The 23,019-nt window shown below is 49.6% G+C and overlaps 1 protein-coding gene across 3 annotated transcripts in view; it reads right to left on the bottom strand.

Annotated features, from left to right (window-relative positions):
- Positions 1 to 23,019, bottom strand: part of CACNA1C (calcium voltage-gated channel subunit alpha1 C) — a 647,070-nt gene that overhangs the window by 232,145 nt on the left and 391,906 nt on the right. For all 3 annotated transcript variants that reach the window (XM_037846263.1, XM_037846264.1, XM_037846262.1), the window contains exon 4: positions 2,841 to 2,980. In XM_037846263.1, coding sequence (XP_037702191.1) covers positions 2,841 to 2,980 — 140 coding nt within the window. The remainder of the gene's footprint in view (positions 1 to 2,840; positions 2,981 to 23,019) is intronic.

Genomic DNA, 23,019 nt, shown 5'->3' with positions numbered 1-23,019 from the left:
CACTGCTTTGTGCTTACGTGTCCCCAAGGGCTGGATTTTGATGGGGATGCTTGGCTTGGGGGACTTCTCTAAGAGGTGCGATTGGCAGTTCTGTAGCTGGATATGCGAGCTTTTGCAAGGGAAGGAGAGGGATGGGGAGTTAGGGATGTAACAAAAGCCTGTGAGGCTGCAGTAGACCCTCCAGAGCAGCTGGATCTGCTGAGGATTCCTTGATCCTGGGGGTGGAGGTGGGGTAGCTTATAGAGGCCTCTCAATTCCTTTCTGCACTCACTCAACAATCCAGCCTTCTCCTTCTACCAAGGACACTCTTCCACCGTAGGAGGGAAATGCCTCTTGTCATATGCCATAAGAATGGTCAGCCAGGGACAAAAGAGGGGCTCAGTCAGCAGAAGGGCAAGCCCACATCTGCCCCGGGCAAGTGAGACTCCCCTGTGATTTGCAGGAGGCAGAAGAAACCTCCCCTTAAGCAGCCACAGGGAAGGGGCCAAGGAAAGCAGCTATTTCCCAAGGAAGACAAGGGAAGCAAAGAGGGCAGGAAAAAGAGGCACAGCTGAAGAGAGATGGTAAGTTTCACCTGCTTTGGGAGGGTCATTTTTCTAGCTAGAAAAATGGGCTGAGATTTAGACTGGATGGCGAGCCTGTAGGATCAACACCCATGAAGAAGAGAAACCAGCTGCCAAATATGCTTAGCATGAGATCAATGAGGGAAAAAAACCCAAAGGGTCACAGTGAACCACAAGATGAACAAGCACTAGGTTCATAATCTCTGTGGCTTAAAAAGCCAACCAGAGGAATCCTCTGGAGGCATGCCAAGTCTGGGTGTCCCCCTCTCTTCATTAGCCTCACGGTTGGGCTCCAGGGAAGGGGTAACTGGAATCTGAAAAGCCTGCCTCCCTCCTGTCACTGGGAGGAGTCACAGCCTAAGGGATGAAGCCAGGGCCAAACCAGGTGCAGATGAGCTGGGTCACTGGGCCTGGGCCGGATGCTTCCTGTACAACTGAGCAGCAAGGCATCCATCCAAGGCTGCCCTTCCAGGGCTCCTGCTTGCTGCCTGCCCTGTGTTTGTTGTTTCCATCCCCCAGCACCTTAGATAAGGCCATGAATGGAGGGTGGGGTGGGGAGAGCACATCTCCTCAATCCCAACTTGCTCTGTAAACACGAGGAGATCAGCTCTTCAGTTGAACAAAACCCATCCCTGCAAGTCACCCTTGTCTCTCTATAGGTCCCAGAAGCCTCCACTCTCCTTCCTGAGGCTCTTTTCTGCTTATGTGTGAGAGTGCCCAAGAGACCTGGGCCTTGGGAAAGATGCTGGGTCTAAAAAGGGTTCGAGGGCATTTGGAGCAACCCACCCTAAAGACCTTTGCTTTGGCTTCCTTAGATATCTCCAGGCCTTTGTTTAGTTGCTCTCTGTTTATCCTAGCCTGGGCTGAAGCAGTGGGGTCTCTCACGGAGCTGCATCCTCATCCTGCATCCCCTGGAGCCAGATTTAGACCTGGCTAATGGCTCTAATAACTTTAGTGGCCCTCATGTCACCCGAATATCTATGATGTTAAAGCGGCCAAAGTGCGTCATTCATCGGCCAGGCTAAAGAGGACAACAAAGAAAAAACCCTACAACTGTTCCAAACAACCCTAATAAGTCGTCCAGATGGCCAGAGACAAGGAAATAATTTCCACCTGGTCTTGATTTGCTCCTGTGTCATTTCCTGCAGTAAAGAAAATGAACAGGGCGTGCTCTGGAGAAGTGCACAGTGGCCTGGGCTTGCCTGGGATGGCACGAAAGGACTGACAGACAACAGGCCCCCAGGAAGAGAGTCTAACGACACAGTGACAGTGACACTGAGGCCTGCAGGGACCGGAGGAGGGAACATCCGGTGGTCGCTCCATATCCACTGCCCAGGCTCACAACAGATCAGCTCAGACAAGCCAGCTCTCCCTGGAAGTGAAATGGATAAGCTGTCGGAACTTCTTCATCAAACGTGTTTTAATAAATTATATTTTGCATGGCACACGTCGGCAGGCCTGTTGGGTATGAACATTTTACGGAGAATCATTTTTCAAAGTTACTAATCTCTTAATAAGGAGTTCATCACTTTTAAATCTTATCTTTTGATAAACTGAAATTCCTTATATTGCTTTTTTTTTTTAAGCTTATGATAACTGCTTCATCCTATATTAAAGTGGAGCAGGATATTGGGGGGAAGGGGTGTTTGGTCTGGGTTCGGTCACCCATCACCGTAATCTTCCATAGTTCCCTGTTTCCCGTCACCCACTGGTCTTTAGCAGCCTGGTTCCTTGGGGCCATAGGACAAGACTCCCTGTAGGGGTGGGGGTGGAATGCAGGGCATTAGGCACGAGCATCCTATGAACCTCCTGTGTGCCCCCCCCCTCCATGGACCACCTGCTCATGGGTGAGCTGAACTGAATTTACTCAGTGATACAGCAGGGAAATAGCCAGAGAAGCTGCTGGGCCAGATGTGGGTGGAGATGAAACAAAAGGCCTTCCTGAGAAGGAATGTCGTCAGCTGTAGAGGGGGCCCTGGGTTGCACCAGAAGCTTTCAGAGTCAATTCTGTGTGTGTGTGCGTGCGTGTGTGCACGTGTGCATGTGAGCAGTGGCAGGGAGGAGGACAGTGCTCTTTGGTAACAACTCCTCCCTCTCTTTGGAGAAAGTCTGAATTCCAAGTGATTTTTAACAGATCCTCTCCTCTTACCCAAAGCTCAGTGCTTTATGATCAAATCAAGAAGAGGTATAAATAAAGAAGAAAAAAGAGGTATGTATTGGTGGAAGGTAGGGATACCTTTGGGGGGAGACAAAGGAGAGAAAGGAACTTATACTTACCCTACAACCACAATTATAAAATCTAGTAAATTCCAACCGTTGCGGAGGTAAGCATTGGGGTGAAAAAGAAGTCCATAGGCTATTACTTTTAAAAATGCTTCCACAGTAAAAATAATGAGAAAGAGATATTCCACTCGTTCCTAGGAAACAAAAATAGAAGAGAGAGACAAACAAAATCATTAGTTTGGGGATTTGGGAAGTTCTGACCATCACATCTCACAAGTAAATGGCAAATGTGGCCCCATCTGTGGCAGGATCGAGGGGGTCACAGGCTGGGACCCCTAAGCCAAAGTAGGAATGCCACTGCCTGTTCCACCACCATAAGCCCAATCTACTGAGTATTAAAGGTTTTTTCCACCATCATAAGTCCCCTTTTAAAATGCAAATGTTGGGGTGCTGGAGAAATTACACATTTTCTGAAACTTGTTTTTTTTTTTGGACCGGAAGAAAGTTTTTTGAATTTATTTCATCTCAGGTCCTTCCAATGTAAAATGGTGAAGCGGTGTTAATTTCTTGGATGCTTTCTAGCTGTAATATACAAAATTTCCCTGTATATGAAAACATGGCTAATGGGAACATGGTAAGAATGAATTTTATGGCTTCACAGACAAATATTTGGTTCAAAGGTATATGATGGAATAATATGTAGCAATCAATGTTCATACAAAGTCCAGGAACCACAGGGAATCACTGGAGACCCATTTGACTCCAGTTTCCCTTCTCCATTCAATGTTCCAGTTATAACATTTAAGCAGATTCTTAGAAAATAAAAACATGAATAAAAAGTCCAAAGGTGTTTAAAGAATGAAAACAAACCATTAATAATAATACACCCTTATTTCTCACCACCCATATCAACACTAGCTATGAAATCACAAGCAAGCACCGAAACATATTATTTTAATCAGTTAAGCTTTTATTGTGTCTCCCAGATGAGAACTCATAATGACCCAATCTGAAGATGCCAAGTCGGAGGAGAGAGGAGGCAAGACAGAACCACAGGGAAACTGTGCCACAATTTTGAGGTGACAAACCCTGAGGATAATGGCCACGGTCTTGGGGAGTGTACTGAATTCTCTCAAAATGACAACTAAAATGCCGCAGCAAAAACAATCAAGACATTGAAGATCTCTTAACAGCAGCCATAACATTGGGGCCACCTGCTCACATACACTGACCTGGAAATTTGTACTCTCTCTCTTTCTTGAGAAAACAAAGCTCTCTTTGTTCAATGACGTAGACCAAGTCAGCATTGAAAATCTGCACTTCGAGGATGGAGGCAGGCATGGGGGTGGTGGCAGTGAGTGGAAAAGTTCCATCCGTCTTCCCAAGGGGACAAAGGCAGTTTTCCCTCCCCTGCCACCTTTAAGAAGGGCTATGCATTTCCAGAGTCAGCCCGTCCCTGGGTGCATACACTTAGCAGGACTAACTCGTTGACTCAATTAGAGCAAGCAAAGTCTGTGCTGATTCACTTGCTTCCTTTGCCACTAATTGCTTTCTCCCACAACCCATTCCCAGTGCAGAGCCTAATGGCCCCCACCAGGCGCAGGTGGCCTAGATGCCTTCATGCTCCACTGCTTGCCTCTGCAGGAGCCTCAGCCATCTCTCACTGGAGCCAGAAAATCTCAGTCCCCACTGCATTTGAACGCAGAGCCTCCAAGCAGGGCAGGCCTGTCCACAGCCTCCAGGAGGCACTAGGCTCAGGGCCCCCAGATGCATTTTCCCATCCTCTGCAGGGTCAAGCAGAACCCCCAAAGACCACTGGGTCTCACCCACATTCTGGAGAGGGGCTATCACCTGGAGGGCACGCCTTCTGCAGCCTAGCCTGCTGGGAGGGTGTGCAAGAAGCCAGGACACTGGGAGCCTGGTGGGAGGCTTTGCAGAGAGAGGTTAGCTCAACCATGCCCTGGCATGCCCGTTCAGTCTTTCTGATTCCCTAGGTTTGGTGAGTGCTGGCCTCACTGGGTCCAGCTCTGTGTTAAAGACAGTTTGAGGATGCAAATTTAAAAAACGCAGAATTCTGGGCTCCACCCAGACCTCCTGAAGTAGATTCTCTGGGTATAGCACTGGAAATGTGCATTAGAACAATTTCCAGGTGTTTCTGAGGTACCCTGAAGTTTTAAGAACCACTGGTCCATGTGGCAGTGAAGGCTGAAATCAGGCAGCAACAGCGAGAAGGGAAGGGAGGGCTCTGATTTAACCTGCATCTCCAAGGGAGACTCGGCCTTCACTTCTTACACATACAGCATCGTCACATTGATCTAGGGACACAGTGGCCTTGGGATCATGACCCAGGAACAAATCACCATGCGTGGGAGCCTTGAACCTTTTAAAACTAGGTGATAGGAGGTTATACATGAACATCAGGGCAGTATTGAAAGGGGAAATGTGTTATGAAAGGACCCAATGCAACCCGAGGGAGGCTGGGGAAAGGCAGGAGGGGAGAAGCTTTCGAACAACTGCTCGGTCACGGTCTTCTCACCTCCACCCCTTTATGGTTCAGAGCTTTCACTTTTAGCGCCTCCTTCTGTACCCCTCAGCAACTTCCATGGAAGTTCACAAAGTTGGAGATGGGATGAGAAGGGCAGAAAGGAAAGGGAATCAAAATACAAGTTGGGGATCCATTAGGTGTCAGGTGCTTTCATGTATTCACACAGGGGCTAGTAGCTTTTACTCTTCCATCCATCCATCCACCCATCCACTTGTCTGTCCATCCATCTATTCATTTAGTCATTCATTCATTATCACTGTGGTACAACCAGTAGGATTGTCAGAAAATGGCCCTGGATCTCCCTTTGGGTTATGTAGACAGTGAGCTTTCTGGGAGAGGTTGCACCCAAGCTCAGAGTCCCACTGACCTGTGGTTTCCTCTCCCCACCAGGGAGAACAGCAATGTCCCACAGGCTCTGAGGGCCCTGTATTTTGGGAAGATGGCACCCCCTATCAGACTGCTTGGCACCATATCAGACTGCTTGGCACCAAGCCGTCTGTTCATTCCCTCATCGACAGGGCTGCTTTGCCTTGCTCGGCCTCTGAAAAGAGAAGCCAGGGGAAGAAGGAGGGCCCCTCCACTGGAATGAGGCTCCCTGACCTGTATGCCTCTGTGAGATGGGGGCATGGGGAATCTCTTCTCTTGTTGACCTTTGGCCTTTGTAAGTTTCCCAATAAAGACCATTCCCTAACCCAGGCCACATGACATCTGTCCTACATCCCAGTCCATATGTGTAGGACCCACCTGGCATGATGGTGATTCATGCCCTCAAACATCCATTAAACACCTACTGTAGACTCGCAGTGTTATGGGTGCTGGGGCTTTGAGAAAAAAGGCTCAGAAACTGACCTCCAGGATCTCAGTGGGGGACAAATAGATGATTCAGTACAGTGGGTGAGTGGTGTTCTGGAGGCAAGCTATGGAAGGACTTCCCAAAGGTCAGGAGAGCTGAGGTGGCTCTGGAAAGATGAAGAATTGTCCAGGTGAAGAAGGTGGGGGCAGGGGGTGTCAAGCATGTGCCAGTGGAGGGAGAGTTAAGGACAAGGAAAGTGTGGGAGCTTCAGGAAATGCAAACACTTGATCTGGCTGGAGTGAAGGCTGTGAGGAGCAGGGTTGGAGAGGCGGGCAAGGGGAAGGAGAGGAGGGGCTTTGTGGTCATGCCCGGGCACTTGGAATTGTTACGAGACATGCACCACACTTTGGCGCTGGCGTGGAGAATAGATGGTGAGCATAAGGGATGGAGAGAGTAGGGGCGGCAATCCGGCAAAAGGTCTTGGGGGTTTGAGCCAAAGTAGAGATGGTGGGATTGGCAAGAAGTAGGTGAATTTGAGCGATACAAGGGATGTACTCTGGATTCTGGTTGCACATGGAGGTTGAGGGAAGGGGCAGTGAGAGATGTCCACCCCCCTCCCTGAGGTTACTAGTTTGGGTGACTAGATGGATGGTGATGCTTCTCACTGAATTGAGGAACTTCCAGAAGAGAACGAAGGGTTTTGGAGGAAGATGCAGACATCAGTTATGGACATAATGGACTTGAGGCACTTACAGGACATTGAAATGGAGATAGTGGTGGTTGGATGTACAGGGGTGGAGCTCAGCAGAGAGATCAACTTACAGGAGCAGAGGAAATGAGGTTTCCCTGGGACAGTGTACAGAGTAAAGAAAGAAGAAGAGCTGAGGTGGAATCCTGGAGCTCCCAATTCAACAAGGAACATCCCAACGGAAACTTTATCCCCAGGAAGGCCTTTTCATACCATGAGAATTTATCTCCTAGGCATGATCTATCTCTTGCATAAAACCATGGAGTCCAAGAGAGAGAAGGAATCATAAAGATTTTCTAATTAACCTCCTTTCTTGAGATATTAGAAAACTGATGAGATTCTGAGGCCAGGAAGTACATGTTGAGGACCAGAGGCCAGATTTCTGACTCTTGTTCCAAAGGTTCATTCATCTCATCCTCATCTTGCCTCCCAGGGTGTCAGAGCAAACTTTTTCACTGGTTCTTCTTATCCCCAAAGCACAACTGGATTCAGACTCCCTGAAAGTTGTTTATGTATCTGAGATAGAGTTGAAAAGCGTCCAGGGAGCCAGTTAGAAGGGGCCTGAACAAGAATCCCTAGAGGCAGCTGCTGGATGCTGAAGGGTCTGGAACAGTCATTGCGCTCACCAGCTGCTGAGAAAAGCCTTGTGAATTCCTCTGATCCCACCTGTCCAGAATTAATTCCAAGGAAATTTAAATGAGTGACACAACTGGGCTGAGTCTTGCAAAATATGGGTGGCACTGCCACTGAAGCATCAAAGGGTAAGTAGAAATGGAGTGGAGAACAAAAGTTTGTCAAAGACCCTTCTCCTGCCTCCTTGATCCTGTGGGTTCCTCGGGTCATGTGTAGACACAAACGGGCATGGGCACAAAATTACATATGCCCTCCTCACCCCTGGGCTCGCAGGTAAGAGGATCCGGGTGCCCTCCTGAGTCCTGAGTGGTCACAGGGCTCCCTGAGATACACTGAATATTCGGTAACCCGGCCCTTTCTGTGACCCTGGGAACTGGGAAACTTTGGAAACCAACCTGGAATGGACTAAGATTCCCATGCCGACTGTTCTGTGTCAAGGTTTGAACTTTCCAATCTCAAGGGCTGGGGAAGGGGTTTGAAAAGCTTCGGAAGAGAGGATGACCATGCAACTGCAGCAAGGAAGCATCTCCATCTTCTTCTCCCTTTATTTCCTCTCTCCCTGCTCATTTTCCAGGAGTACCACTGGCAACCTGGGGCCCATAGATGTACCTGGTCTAAAATACTTAGAAGAAATCAGTGGAGAGCAAGCCCCAGTTCTCAGGAGTCATGAGGTCTTCTAAAAACTTGTGGAGTTAAGTAGACACCAATGAGCGCGTGTGCTGGTTTGAATGTATTACGTCCCCCAGAAAAAGCCATATTTTTTGATGCAATCTTGTGGGGCAGACAAATTAGTGGGGATTAAGTTGGAACATTTGGATTAGGTTGTTTCCATGGAAATGCAGCCCACCCAGCTGTGGGTGATAACCCTGACTGGATAATTTCCATGGAGGTGTGGCCCTGCCCTTTCAGCATGGGCCTTGATTAATTTACTAGAGCACTATATGGGCTCAGACAGAAGGAGTGAACTTGCTACAGCCAAGAGGGACACTTTGAAGAATGCACAGAAGCTGAGAGAGGAGCTGCAGATGACAGACAGTTTGAAGATGGCTGTTGAAAGCAGACTCTTGCTCTGGAGAAGCTAAGAGAGGACAAACACCCCAAGAGCAACTGAGGGTGATATTTTTGAGGAACTGCAGCCTAGAGAGAAACAACCTGGGAGAAAGCCATTTTGAAACCAGAACTCTGGAGCAGATGCTGGCCATGTGCCTTCCCAGCTAACAGAGGTTTTCCAGACACCATTGGCCATCCTCCAGTGAAGGTACCCAATTGCTGATGTGTTACCTTGGACACTTTATGGCCTTAAGACTGTAACTGTGTAACCAAATAAACCCCCTTTTATAAAAGCCAATCCATTTCTGGTATTTTGCATCCCGGCAGCATTAGCAAACTAGAACAGCGTGCTATCTTAATTTTCCATTTATCTTTTCACGTATACATAGCCTACCTTTGCAATGACATGATAGCTTCCAGAGGACAATAATCTTTGGCTGGTAATAATCTTGATTCTGGAACCAACTGACTGTGTTTCTCTGGGCATGTCACTTAATTTTTCTAAGTCTGTTTACTCATCTGTAAAAGGACCAATTAGGCATTCTTAAAATGCCTTTTAAAAAAGGCATCCACAGAGCTGCTTTAGGAGCAGTTACAGGTAGGGGAAGGCTGGACAGGTGGGGCTTTGGCCCTGTACCCCTTTGAACCAGAGCAGCAGTGCTTTAACCCACATTCCAAGTCATCCCAGGGTCTGACACAAGTTGAGTAGAGTCCAGGGGTGTGGACAGAGCATGCACATGACACAGAAGCAGCTGCCTCTTCTTGATCGGTCTGGGATACTTTTATCTGCTTCATATGCAGAGTTCTGCATAAGAGTTTATTTGGGAAGAGCGAGCTATTGCTCTTTTTAGTTTTTGTTTATATTTAAGTTGGGACACCATTTCCAAAGTGGAGACTTCCAACGTCCCTCCAAAATTCTATGGGAAGTGAGGATGCTGATTCCTGGCTAGAGTGCAGTTCTCCTAAGGCACAATTAGATTCCAGGACATGGAAAGAACAAAGAGTTCCTCTGCTTTGTTCTTATCATTCTGAGGATCACAAGAAATACAAATCAATTTCATCATAAAAAATACCCTTCATTAAGAAGATTATTGATATCTGTGTTTAGGGGAACACAGGCTCCTTGTGAGCAGAAGCCAGGCCGGGGTAGGGCTCCTAGGTCAAGAGCAATCATGGGATGACTGATGCATCTGCTCACGTATGTGTGTTTCTGCAGCCCACATGTGCAGGGTGGAGTGAGGCAAGTCTGTGTTGAACACCAAAAGGTTTATATCTGCTACGTAACAGACCTAGGGCATGGAAATTCATACCCAGAGAGCCTGTGTATGTTTTCCAACTTCAATTGATTCAAGTGTATTTATTGAAGCTGCCAAGAATTCTACACCAAATGGAATTGATAAGCCCGGTTAGACAATTTTCCATCTCAGTACAAGGTACAAAGACAATAAACACAATAATAATACGTCAAGCAGCACCTTGTATTCCAAATTGTTTCATAATTTAAGCACCTCTCAAGTTGACCTCTAAATACAGCCTCCTGCCTGTTTGCTAACCAAAGGAGACAAGGAAACTTTAAGAACCACACTCTGGCTCTTGTCTCCTTTACTCATTCAGTGCATCAGCCACAAGTACATCCAGAGGGTCTACCCTGCCCCATGCTACATGCTGCACTGCCCTCTCATGCCATTCCTGGACTTGTAGGATATAAGCAGCTGGAATTTCAGCCAGGGGAGGATACATGTGCCAACCCCCTTGTTACACAGAAGTGAGGGGACCTGTGATGACGCCTCGGGGACAGCTGGACTGGTGACCTTCTGCTGCAGCACAGCTGTCTCTGTTCCTGGGCTGACCGTAACCCTGGACTGCTGTGCCCAGTGGGAGCCACACAGGCAGGGAAAGGGCCACCTCAAGGATATGATTGAAGGGTGGACAGCAGGGAACTAGATCTAAAATTCCCCTCCTTACTGGGGACTCCAATGGCACCTGAAATTCAGCCCTTCAGAAGCATTCCTTTGGATCTTAAAGGTTTTCTAGCCTTTTAGGGTCTCCATCAGAAACACCCATGGTCAAGGTTAAACCTGAACCAGCTACTACCTTAACAGGGACTGATTCATCAGGAGATTGAAAGCATCGCCTTCTGCAGGACAGAGACTGCAGGCACCTCAAGTGGGCAGAAAGGGGCTGGGTGGGGAGTGGAGGTGCTGGAGACCACTGCTTGGATTTCAAGTTTTGTAAGGACAGGTCCTTCCCGAGGGCCTTATGTAGAAGCCTTATTTAGAAGACTCCCCGTGGTTCAGACAGCCTCACCTTAACACTCAGAACATTCTCTCAAAGGAAGAAGGGACAGGACAAACCATTTTACAGCCTAAGAGTAAAGCAGCCTCAAAAAGAACCATTCACCTCTTCACCAAAGGCAAGTGACAATTATCCAGGCTAGGTAAGTAGAAAACTAGTTTCACTGTTTTTACAGTAGCTCAGCTGAAAACACAACTACTCCTTGAACGATCTATTTCTCTGTCCTTGCCTGTGATGCTAAGTTGAAACAACTTAGCTGCTTGCTAATTTCTGGCAAGTTTGTCTTCTTCTCCGGGGGCTGCCCTGCCTCAGCAGCCCCAGCCCGTCAGCTCTGGGGCTCAGACCCACAGACCACCACGCAGGCTGTCTTGGGTCCTGCTCGCTTCTCTGGGGCCCTCTGCTTCCCCGGTCCTGACCCAGAAACGTGGCCTGTGCTGACCTCTTGCAGGCAAGTCCTGCAGATGAGCAGCGACTTCCTGAGACACCGTCTTTGTACCTCCCTGCAGTCTCTTTCTAGGCTGTGTCTCTCTAACTGTCAACCCCACAAGGCAGGCCCTTCTGAGTTCTCTACCTGGCATCTGGAATGTGAACAGCAGAGAGGAAACAATCAGCCTTTGATACATGACTGCCTGCATCTGAGGCCCAAAATGTCACACGGGCCAGGCTCCTGTCCAAGGCAGGTGCTCCCGCTCCACCTGCTCCCCTCCACCCAGGGGTGGCTCAGCCTACTGTCCTCTAAGAGGGAGGCTCAACCTCTTCAGCCATTTCCTTTGAAGGTTGCCTGACCTCTCACTGCGCCGCTGGCAGTCAGTGGCGCCTGCCCCTTCCTCTCCAAGGAGCTCAGCCTGGCTCCTGGACATTACCTCTTCCTTCGGGGCTAATGGAGGGCAGGGGGTGACAGATGTTACCATTCAGGCCTGAATTACTTCTGGGGCCAGTGGGACATTTGCTTAGTGACCTGTAGGCTACCATGTAACTTCCCAAATGGAGGGAAGGTACAGCAGTGGCCTCAAACTCTCTACTAAATGCCCACCTTTGTTTGAGGAGTTGACCCACACGTGGCCCATGATTTAGGAGGTTTGCTAGCTATGTGATAATCACCATAGCAAAGGCTCACTGGATAGCACTTTACAGTTTACAGACCCCTGTCTCTCTCATACATTTGATGTTGAGTTTCACAACCACCCTGTGAAGAGTAGGTCCTTTTCTCCTTCTCTTACTCCTCCTCCTCCCACTGCCTTTTCCTCCTCCTCACCTTGACCACTTTTACCTCCACCACCACCACCGCTACCACCATCTCCACCTCCACTAGCACCACCATCATCTCCACCACCATCTCTACCACCATCTCCACCTCCACCTCCACCAACACCGCCATCTTCACCACCATCTCTACCACCATCTCCACCTCCACCTCCACTAGCACCACCATCATCTCCACCACCATCTCTATTACCATCTCCACTTCCACCAACACCACCATCTCCACCTCCATCTCTACCACCATCTCCACCTCCACCTCCACCAACACCACCATCTTCACCACCATCTCTACCACCATCTCCACCTTGACCTCCACCAACACCACCATCATCTCCACCACCATCTCTACCACCATCTCTACCATCTCCACATACATGAGGAACCCAGTCAAAGAGGCTACATAATCCTTTGCAAAGTCATATGGCTTGTAAGCAGTAGAGCCAGGACACCAAACACAACATTTTTCCATTGTTCATGGTTATAGAGAGAGCTGGACTCCCCTGGCTCACCCCTCAACTATTCCAGGGGCCCCTTACTTGGCACCTTTATCAGAATAAGAAGGACACTGGGGCATTGTTGAGGCTTCACTGAATGCTGACTTTTGTGCTAATTCTAGCAATTTTAAGCAAGCATTTGCCACCTAGATCCTAGCTGGCCCAGGGAGCCTGGCATGCTGTTGATGGCACGTGGACACGTGGCTGCAGTTGACTGCAGTATGGATTCCCATCTTCTCTTCCCATTCCTAGTCATACCTGTCACCACCCTGGGAGAGAACCGTTGGCTGCAACCAACCACTAGCCTAACCCAGCTGAGGTTATCCCATTTCTCTCCTCCATCTATGTGCTTAGCAAGCGGCAAGTGACCCAACCCTAGCCAATGTGCATTGAAGGGAAATTTCTGGGGTGTCCATGGGCAAGATTCCTCATTGATTAAAACACAGAGAGGCATACATGCATGAAAGCAATACAATCTCTTCTTTAGCTGGTTACCCAAATGTCCGGATATGACGTCTGGATTATGGCAAGCCTCTTTGGAGCATGAGGGCTGCTAGTTGAGGGCAAAAGCCACATGCTGAGGGTGGCAGAGAGAAAAGGAAGAAAGAACTGGGTCTTGGATAAACTTGTCAAGCCAGTGAATGACTCAACTGTGGAGCCATCCTTATTTGGAGCTTTTTTTCTGTGAGACAAAATTTCCCAATTGTTGAAACCCTCCCAGGTTGAGTTTTCTGGGACTTGCATCTAAACGTGTTCTTATTGATAGGCTCTCTTTGCTATCTTGACACCCCGGGAGTTGTTCCGCCTCTGTATCCCCCTGCTGCTCAGCGCTTCTGCCCTGTATCAGCCATTTGGGCATGTTAACATGAAGCCGAGTCTGGACCAGCTGGAGAAGACAGGAGCTCGTAAACACTCTAAGACAAATGCTCTGCTGTCGCCCTGTTAGCGCTCAGCCTGTGCGTGAGATGCTTATTTCAGATTATGGTCTCAGACTAGATCTAGAGAGATCAGCCCAAATCCCCATCAGAGGGCTGCCCATGTAATTCTGCGCTTAACTTCTTGTTATAGCAGGCAGGGCTGCCGAGCCAAAGGATACGGCAGCATGAAGGGTAAATTACAGGGGAGGGGCTCTTCAACATCCCAGGATCAGAGACCTGGAGAGGGAGAATGCAGGGCTGCAGACCCGGGATTTCCCTCCTCCGAGCGGGGTTTTTCTTTCCCTCAATGGGTGAAGGAGTTTCTGAGGAAGAGACAGTGCCATAACTTTTCAGAATCTCTCTCTGATCCTATCACTTCCCTCCTCGAGAAATTTTAGGGGTTCCCGATTCTTAGCTAATTGGGCCCAAACTTCTCTGCTTGAATCTTTCAAAGATCTCTGAATTTTTGGTGTGGCCTTCTCCCAATATCACCGTTCAAGTTGAGAAGTCACCTCCCTGCCTCCCCAATTCCATTCTGGCCTCTAGGGTCCCATTACTGGAATGTTCCTACTTCTCTTAGGGCCAGCTGGACCCCTCCTCCTTCCACAGGATTGCTTGACATTCCTAGAACTTTCAATCTCCTTTTTCTGTGGACCACTGCAGACTTTCGGCCAGTGCATGCTGTGCATAGGGATATTTATTAATGGCATTATGATGTGTCTTCTAAGTTCTGTGACTGTTGGCAAGTGTCCTGGACATCTCCCTCAGCAACCCTTTCCCCTCTGCCCCCACCATAAGAATTCAAACAAGGAACACCCACCAGGACATCGTAGCATTGTCAACATGGGGGTTGTGAGCTGAAGGGCCTTCTGAACCAAGGGCTGGGATTACAAAGAGCAGATGCTGCCTCTGCTCTCCCAGGGTTTCCAGTGTGGCCAAGGAGACAGAAGAGGTGAGTATAATGGGGAGAAATTATAACACAGGGTCAGGCTTGTTACTTGCCTAACAAGTACTGCCGATAATAAACGGTTTAGGGATCTGGGGAGAGGATGATTGCCAGAGGCTGATGCTCAGGATCTGAGGTCTGAGCTGGGCCTGGAGGGTGGGCAGACCTGACCAAAGAGGAGGAAAGAGGGGGAAGAGACTGCAAGGCCGAACTGTGGTGAAGTGAGGCCGTTTCTACAGGGGAAATCCCAGTTCCCTGGGAGAAACAAGGACTAGACCCTTCCTGCCGAGAGATTGTGTGGTGAGAGATAAAGCTATAAGGACAGGTAAGGTTTAAATTCAAGTGGGTCTCAAACGACAGGGTAAAGAGTTTGTACTTCATAACAGGGATGTCATCCCTGGGACTTAAGGTCCATGGTAACTTGGATGAATGACAGTGTTTGCTCAAGGGGTGATAGGTGCCCACGATGTTTTAGGAAGATAAATATGAAAAGCAACCAGCAGACGGATGAGACTGAAGTGGGGAGAGGGGTTGGGAGACCACTGCAGTGGTCCAGAAGTGAGGCGATGACAGCCTGAACCAGAGGGAGCAGAGGGGGAGGCCAGGTCACGGCAGATCCAGAAAATGTTATGCCACTGGTGGGCCGAGAGGGAACTATCAAACATGACACTGAGACTTCACTCAGAATGAAAGCATCAGATCCAATAGCAGAGTCCAACGCAGGAGCTGGCCAGTGGCCGCTGAGTGACTTGGGCCTGTCACACAAGCTTCCTGGACCGCAGTTTCTTTATTTACCAAATGCAGAAGTTATGCAAGATATTCTCCATTTCCTTTCCTGGACACAGAAGGAGGCCATTTCTATGGGTTCAACTGCATCCCCCCAAAAGACAAGCTCAAGTCCTAACCCCTGACCCCATGACTGTGACCTTATTGGAAGAGGTGATTAGTTGAGATGCGGCCAAACTGGAGTAGGTGGGTCCCTGATCCAACATGACTGGTGTCCTTATAAGGAGAGAAAATTGGCACACAGACACAGACAGACACTGGAGGACGGCCACGTGAAGGTGGAGGAGGCGGAGTGACGCTTCTACAAGCCAAGGAATGCCAGGGAACACCAGAAGCTCGCAGAGGCTGGGAAGGAGGCTCCCCTACTGGTTTCACCTCAGTTTTGGACTTCCAGCCTCCAGAACAGTGAGACAATAAATCCCTATTGTTTAATCCCCCCAATTTGTGGTACTTTGTTACAGTAGCCCTAGGAAACTAAGGAAACTAAGACAGAAGCCTCCATGGACATTCCATGGCCTGGAAGGACAAATTTGAGTTTTAAATTTTTGCTCTGCCACAACTATTGTACCTTGGCCAAATAATTTAAATTTTGTATGCCTCCATGTCTTCATCTCTCAAATGTAGATGATGCCTTCTTGTAGAGATGCATTGAAGACTAACGGGAAAGTGTACGCTAACATGTTAAACAGGAAACACTAAAGAAATGTTTTGTTTCCTGAACCCGTGATGCTTCTAGAAATCCATGCTGTCTGAGAGGGTCACTTCAGACAGGAAGAGAAGCAAAGACATCTGAGTGGAGTGCATGGAGGAGAGCAGAGACGGGGGGAGGTCAGAGCTGAAGGTGTAGGCTTGAGAGACAATTCTTACAGTTGAAGCTGGGATGATATGTGTAGTCTACGACCAAAGAACAAAGAGATGAACTGAAGGTAACAGAGGATGAGGATCCAGGAAGGGGACGCTGGTGAGAGGGTGGCCCATGCTGCTGAAAGCAGCATTTCTCAGGAACATCGTGATTTCTGCTGTCCTTGTATGTGCAGAACTTTTTACTTAATGCTTTTTCTTTAAATCAACTCATTTTCCTTATCTATAGACATTTAGAAAGGAAACTTTTTCTTAATCACTAGTACCACCACAATTGCTTGCCACACCAAAAAGTTAACAGTAAAAACATGTAACTATTTAAAATGTTTGTCCACGTACCACCTCACAGGCCCCTTTGCATACTTGGGAACAAACTGAGCACATGCACTGAACCCTTTAAAGGATCAGACTTAACCCATGTGGGTCCAGGACGTTGGAGAAAGGAGCCAGGACTCATCAGTGGAAATTAGAGGGAGGCTGATTGCATCTCAAAGGAAGGACTCTCCAGAATCGGAGCTCTTCAACCACCGGGAGGGTCACCCCTGGAGGTTGTGTCCCCAGGCACAGGAGTGGGTCGGTGGAGAATGGTGAATTGCCTGGGGGTGTAGATTCAGGGACTGAAGCCTCAGATGGAGAGCTGGATCCCGTCTCCTCCAACGGCCCTGGAAGGACCCACAGCCTGTGATGCCAGGAGGCGCCCTCACATTCGTGAGGGGGGTGGGGATGAGCAAAGGAAGTGAAGTGAATGAATGAATGCATATGTAAATGAATGGAGGTGTGAACGGATGACTGGAGGCAGAGAGGGGCTATTCATCAAGGTAGGCATGGACCCAGGGCAGTGCAGGGCTACTGTTACCCCTCTCCGTCCCCATCCTGGCCCGAGCCTGTCCCTGGTCTTGTGGGCCCACAGGAACGTCTGCCCTGAGGACAGCCACCTCCAGCTCCATGCACGTGGGATACACCAGTCCGGATCTCCGGGGGCCTCCCTCAGCAACTCAGCTCTGCCTCCTGTGCTAGGACACACACAATGACACCATCTATCCAGGCTCCTTAAAAACCAACAGGCAAGGAAATTCCGTGCCCACCCACGCAGCCTGGACACACTTCCACTGGGTGCAGCGGCCTGAGCGTGCATGTCCAAGTCCGGGAACAAGAGCCTCACGCAGGCGGCCAGGCTCCCCTGGCACCAGCTCCTTCTCCAAAGGAGCACTGCCCCTCTGTTGTGCGTTTTGTTTGTCCCCTTGATGCTCCAATTCCTTCCTGGTGTTTTGCCCAGAAAGCTGCAGAGATCGGCGGAGAAAGCAGCTGGGACAGGAAGCATTGGTGCTAGAAGGAACCTGGAAGCTCAGTTGATCCAATGTCTAAGTTTTCCAGATGAGGAAAGGCACAAAGAGGGGAAAGGACTGGCCCAAAGCCACAAAGCTACATAACATAAATGGCAATAGCTCCCACTGATACACTCCATTAAAAAAACATGTTGCATCTGTGCTTTTTTCTGATCTACCATCCAGAACATCATCTGACTTTTTTTCCTATACTTTTTTCCTGGTGGACCAGTGTTGGGAGGATCCTGCTTGGGGTAATATCCTACCTTATGCTGTGAGCACATCTTACTTCCCCTATCAGATTATGACTTTCCAGAAGTAGGGTCTGGGTTCCATCTGTGTATTAGCGCATCTCAGACAGTGACAGAAGATTGGACACAGAATCCTAAGGATGTGTTCTGCCACGGCTTACCTCCGTTCCTGGGCACACTGCTTTACCTCCCTGAGCCTCGGCTTCCCCATCTGTAAAATGGGGATGAGAAAACTCAACTCCTAGAGATGCGGTGAATCTGAAATGAGATCATACTTACTGATGATCTCAAGTATGAGAACCAGTATGAGCTACCCTGCTATACAAGGAGGATGAATATATCTGAAACATGAAACAGGAGGAGAGGAGTACAGTGTTCTCAAGCAAGGCTGAAACACACAAAAGAGATGTGGTTTCCCCAAAGTCAGACAAGATGGCGGAGAGGGGTCACCTGGGCGGGTGGGGGTTTCCACACCTCCCCACTCATGCCTGGAGACTCACCCCAGCCTCACTCCAACTCTGCTGGCTGAAGCCACCTGCTCCCCAAGCTATTAACAAAGCAGAGTCCAGGGGGCAGACACTCATAGACACCCAGAGGAGAAGTTGAACTCCGAACATCTGAGCCACTTTCCCAAAGTCAGCTTGAGGAGGTCTTCCAGCTGGCCCTGAGGATGCTGGTGAAGCGGCAGTCCTTCTCCAAACCCTGATGGTCCAGCCGGCACCGCACTGGGCGCTGGGCACTGGGCACCAGCGATGGACAGAGACACTCTACCCTGACGGAGCCTCGTCCACTTACGCCCCTAGCAAGTCAACGAGCTTTCTTCCCAAGGACCACATGCCACCTAAAGAAGACTAACTCACCTTTCCTCCAAACAGGGCTCGAGCCCCTCATGAACGAGCTCTTCTTGGAAACTGGCCGATGCCTACACTGAAGGCAGATCGAATTTAAAAAGTGTCTCCTGCTAACTGTAAAGTCGTAATTTTGGCTTTTCATGGGTGTCCCCTTTCCCTTGTAAAAATGGGCCTGTTCTCTTTGCTGACCAGTTCAATTATAATGATATTCAACAGAGAGCAAGAAACCGGAGCACGTGACCCAAAAAGGGAAGTCGTGGTGAAAGCCATTCACAGTCTTTTCCCTCGGGGACCTCGGCAGGGATGGGCCCAGCCCTGAGCTGACTTTCCCTCATGAAGAGGAAGCTTGCAATGGGCGAGGAGGGAGATGGGGACCCCCGGGCCTGTCGAGCCCAGGGGTTCCGGCCTTCACCCTGGCGTTCCTGAGCCCTGAATTGGAAGCTGTTTGCCGCCTAGCAGTGCTCTGGCAGTGTGAAACGCACCTGTCTGTGGGACGCCTCCGTTCCTTTAACGGCAGGCAGATAAACCTACGGCACCTGAAGGCCTCTCAGTGGACTCAGAGCCTGGCTCCTCATTTTTTGCCACACACCAGGTTTAGTGCTTGGCACTCTAAACAGAGTATCTCACAACTACCCTAAGAGGTGGGCCCAGCATTTTTCTCATTTTACAGGATTGGAACCAAGGTCTGGCTGGCACCCAGCTGGTGTCTTCACTCACAGACTGGGAGCACTGGGTTCCATCTTTCCTTTCATTGTTTCTCCTTCTAGAAACACAGGGGTGATAAGCAAGCCAAGGCTGTAAGAGCACTGTCCCGGACATCAGAAAACTTGGGTTCTAATTCTGGATGTGCCGCTGTCAAGCCGGGTGACCTTGGGGAGTCCATGTGGCCTCTTTGAACTTGATCCTCCTCATCAGCAAAATGCAGAGGCGGGAGTGTAGCTGAGCATGCCAAACTTTGGTTCTCCCATGGCTTCCTAGAGATGTCATGAGATGCTTGTTAAGAATACAGCCTCCCAGGTCCCATCTTAGATCCACTCTGTCAGGATGTTCTGGGCAGGACCTGGGAATCTGGATTCCTAACAAGCCCCTCAGCTTCTGAAGAGCGTCCAGGTCTGGGAACGGCAGGTCTGGAGGGTTCTTTCAGCTCCTCTCAGCTACAGGGCTCTCTGCTTCTCACGCTGATGTCTGTGGGCATCCTTTCCAATGACACGCGCACCCTCTGCCCGCCAGGAGCAAAAGTGCTCTGAGGGAAAGGAATGCAGACCTGCGGGCACAGGGGCTGGGAGAGGCGGGCGCTCTGCCCGGAGGTACCCACAGAGGACTGGTCGGTGGTCTCTGCAGAGGACTCTGAGGCTGGGCACGGTCCCGAGGTGCTGTGGACTCAGCCGTGAGCGTGTTTCCACGTGGGAGGGGAAGCCACGTGAGGGCATCGGCTGGTGGTGCCCAGGCTCATATGCCCGGCCTGGGGTTGGGGACTGTGGGGGGATGCATGGGGAGAGCTTTCCCTCTCCTGGGGGTCCCGAGGCCTGCACATCCAGATCACCACAACCCCCAGGAGTATACACAAGCGGCAACTGAAGGGCAGAAACCAGGACTACTCAAGGTTAGAGGGGGAAAGGGAAAGGAGTGGTGTTTCCTGGGCACCCGCTATGTGCCAGCTGGGTCTCGGACGCGCCTGGTCCAGAGGCTCACAGGGCACAGGGGGCCCCCCGGGGCTGCTGGGGGTGGGAGGAGAGTTAGGAGGGCTGGGGCGGAGGGTGTACCGGGTGGGGGAAGCAAGCCCAAGGCAAAGCATGCAGGAGAGTGGGCCTCCAGTTTCCTGCAGACAGTCCCAGGCACCAGTGGGCCAACTACTGGACCCTGAATCAAGGCACCAAGGGTCACTTTGCCATGAACGAATCATAGGTCCTCAGGCAAGACACTGAGCGTCTCTGGATTTTGGTTTGAAATAACAACGCATGCCCTGCTGACTTGGGGGATGAACCAGTACCCAGCAGATCTGTGAAGAGTTAAGATCACTGCACAAATACCAGCTCTGGTGTGAATGGCCTCCTCTCCTCTCCCACACAGTTCTCCCCTCTCCAGGGTTGGCCTGAACACACAGGCCATGGTCACCACCCTCTCCCACAACCTTAGATAGCCCAGCTGGTCACACCCAGAAGCTCCCTTGGTGCCCAGACTACCGTGAAGTACTCGGGCATGAGCAGAGGGATGTGTACCTAGCAAACAGCTCTTGGAAGCTCTCGCAGGTTTCTGAACTGGACGCACAAAGCCATCTCCTGGACCACAACAAGCACATCAGCCAACATGGGTGGGTGGCTTGTGCGCCGTGAGGTGCTTTTGCTTGCTACCCAATGTTCTCACCCTTATCCCTGTATGGGGGAAAGGGTGCTATCATCTACATCTGACAGATGAGGGAACTGAAGCTCACCCAACTGGTATGGGGTGGAGAGAGGGTTTAAACCTGTTTTCTGACTCCAAACCCAGTGCTTTATCCCCAGTCCATTCTGGGGTGCACCCACTGGCTAAATACCAGGTCCCAGAATTCACTGTTATCTGAGAAGTGTGCAGACTCCTTCCCAGACAGTTTGCAACAGAATCTAGGCACCGCCGGCAATGCTGCCAGCTTGTGCTGTTTCACATGGGGTCTGCATGACAAGCACTCAGCCCTGCTGACTTCCTGGCCTCCCTCTGCAAAGCCTCTACTCAGTGCAAGCAGAGGGCGTCTCTGATTCTAACGGGCTTGCTTTCTTCAACCGTGCCCTTGATGAAATGTCCAGCCGCCCAGGGAGCTTTCCATTGGGTACTGTGCTCAGTGGGACTGTGGGTGTCAGAGCAGAGAAGGACAGGCTGGGGCTCTTGCTGTGTTGGCCCCTTTTGGGATGTTAGCAAAGCTCCATCCTGAGCCGGCTTGGTCGTCCCGCCTCCCTACAGGACCTGTGCCCATCTCACCAGCAAATAACCGCAGCCCTTACCCACTGACTGAGATCCCTCACGGAGTCACAGGAATACAGACCCTAGAAGACAAGATCCCTGCCCTCAGGGAGGACGTGTGCTGTGAGGTTTGGTCTTACGTGTCAGCTTGGCTGGGCTACAGCAGCCAGTTTTTCAATCACACCAGTCTACACGAAGGCATTTTGTAGACGTGGTTAACATCTAAAAGCTGCTGACTTTAAGTAAAGGAGATTATCCTTGACAGCGTGGGTGGGCCTCATCCAATCCACGGAAAGGTCTTTAAGAGCAAAAACTGAAGTTTCCCGGCAAAGAAGAAATTCTGCTTCAAGACGGCAGCAGAGAAACCCAGCTTGAGTTATCAGCCTGTCGCCTCTGCCCTACAGAATTCAGACTTGCCAGCGCCCACCATCGCATGAGCCAATTCCTTAAAAGAAATCTTGTTCTAATAGCTATATGTATGGTTCTGTTTCTCCAGAGCACTCTGACTGATGCCAGACAATGAGGGCCTCCAGGAGGTGGCAGTGTGTGAATGGAGCAGGGAGGAGGGGGTAGAATAGTGAACCTGGAGGGCTGGGAGGGTGCAAGCAAAGGTCAAAAGAAGACAAGCTAAAGCAGAAGATGGTAGACAGGCTGGAAACAGAGCACTGGGGCTGATGAGGGAGGGCTTTGAACGTCAGCGAAAGGAATTTAGACTTTTTTTCTGTAGTCAGTGTTGAACGGATAATGCTTAAGTAAATATTATGAAAGCACTTTTCAGGTTAGAATTAAACCAGGTTTTCAATTTCCAAGCAAGCAATACAAAATAGCCTTTTCTTTGAAAGTGTTTCTCAGCTTGAAAGCTCTGAGGTGATGGTGCTGTGTTTGATCTGATAAGGAGCTGCTAATATAACATAAATATTCCAAAGCTGGCAGCCTTTTGCCCAACAAAGTGCTAGCCATTGTAGGCTCAGCTGAGACCTCACCTCCACCAAGAAGCCTTCCTTGATTGAGTAGGTCTACAGCCATCTCCCCCTGCTGGGAATCCTTGATCTTAATAATCTATCTAGCAATTCCCAGGCTCTTGTCAAGATTCCATGGCTCCGTAAAATAGTAAAAGGAATGTTATGGATGGACAGAGGGTTGCCAGCTATTTATTCTGTCAAGTAAAAATATTAAAAATAACAACTGCCATTTATTATCTCTTTCACTCCATAAAGGGAAGGAGAAATCTTCGAGAATAAAGAGCAGTTGTCAGTCCCCACTATATCACCATCACTTGCACGTACACTCTGCACTCTGCTTATTTTTCTCATTAACTGCAAAAGGATAAATCTTTATTGCAGCTTGGCACAGACCAGCAGACCAGCTTTTGGGAATCTCAAGAGTATCCTGTTCTCTTGCCCAGCACATACTTTCCGAGTCTGTCCTATTAAGCTATTCCTCGGTCTGACAACCAAGGCCCTCTAGGATTTGGCTCCAGCCAACCATATGTGGACGATGACAAAAAAGGGTCTTTCCTTGAAGAATCAGTCTTATTCCTT

Source organism: Choloepus didactylus, chromosome 8 (assembly GCF_015220235.1).
Source record: "Choloepus didactylus isolate mChoDid1 chromosome 8, mChoDid1.pri, whole genome shotgun sequence".
NCBI lineage: Eukaryota > Metazoa > Chordata > Mammalia > Pilosa > Megalonychidae > Choloepus > Choloepus didactylus.
Note: the sequence above shows the minus strand (reverse complement) of the source record. Positions and strands in the feature narration are given on the sequence as shown.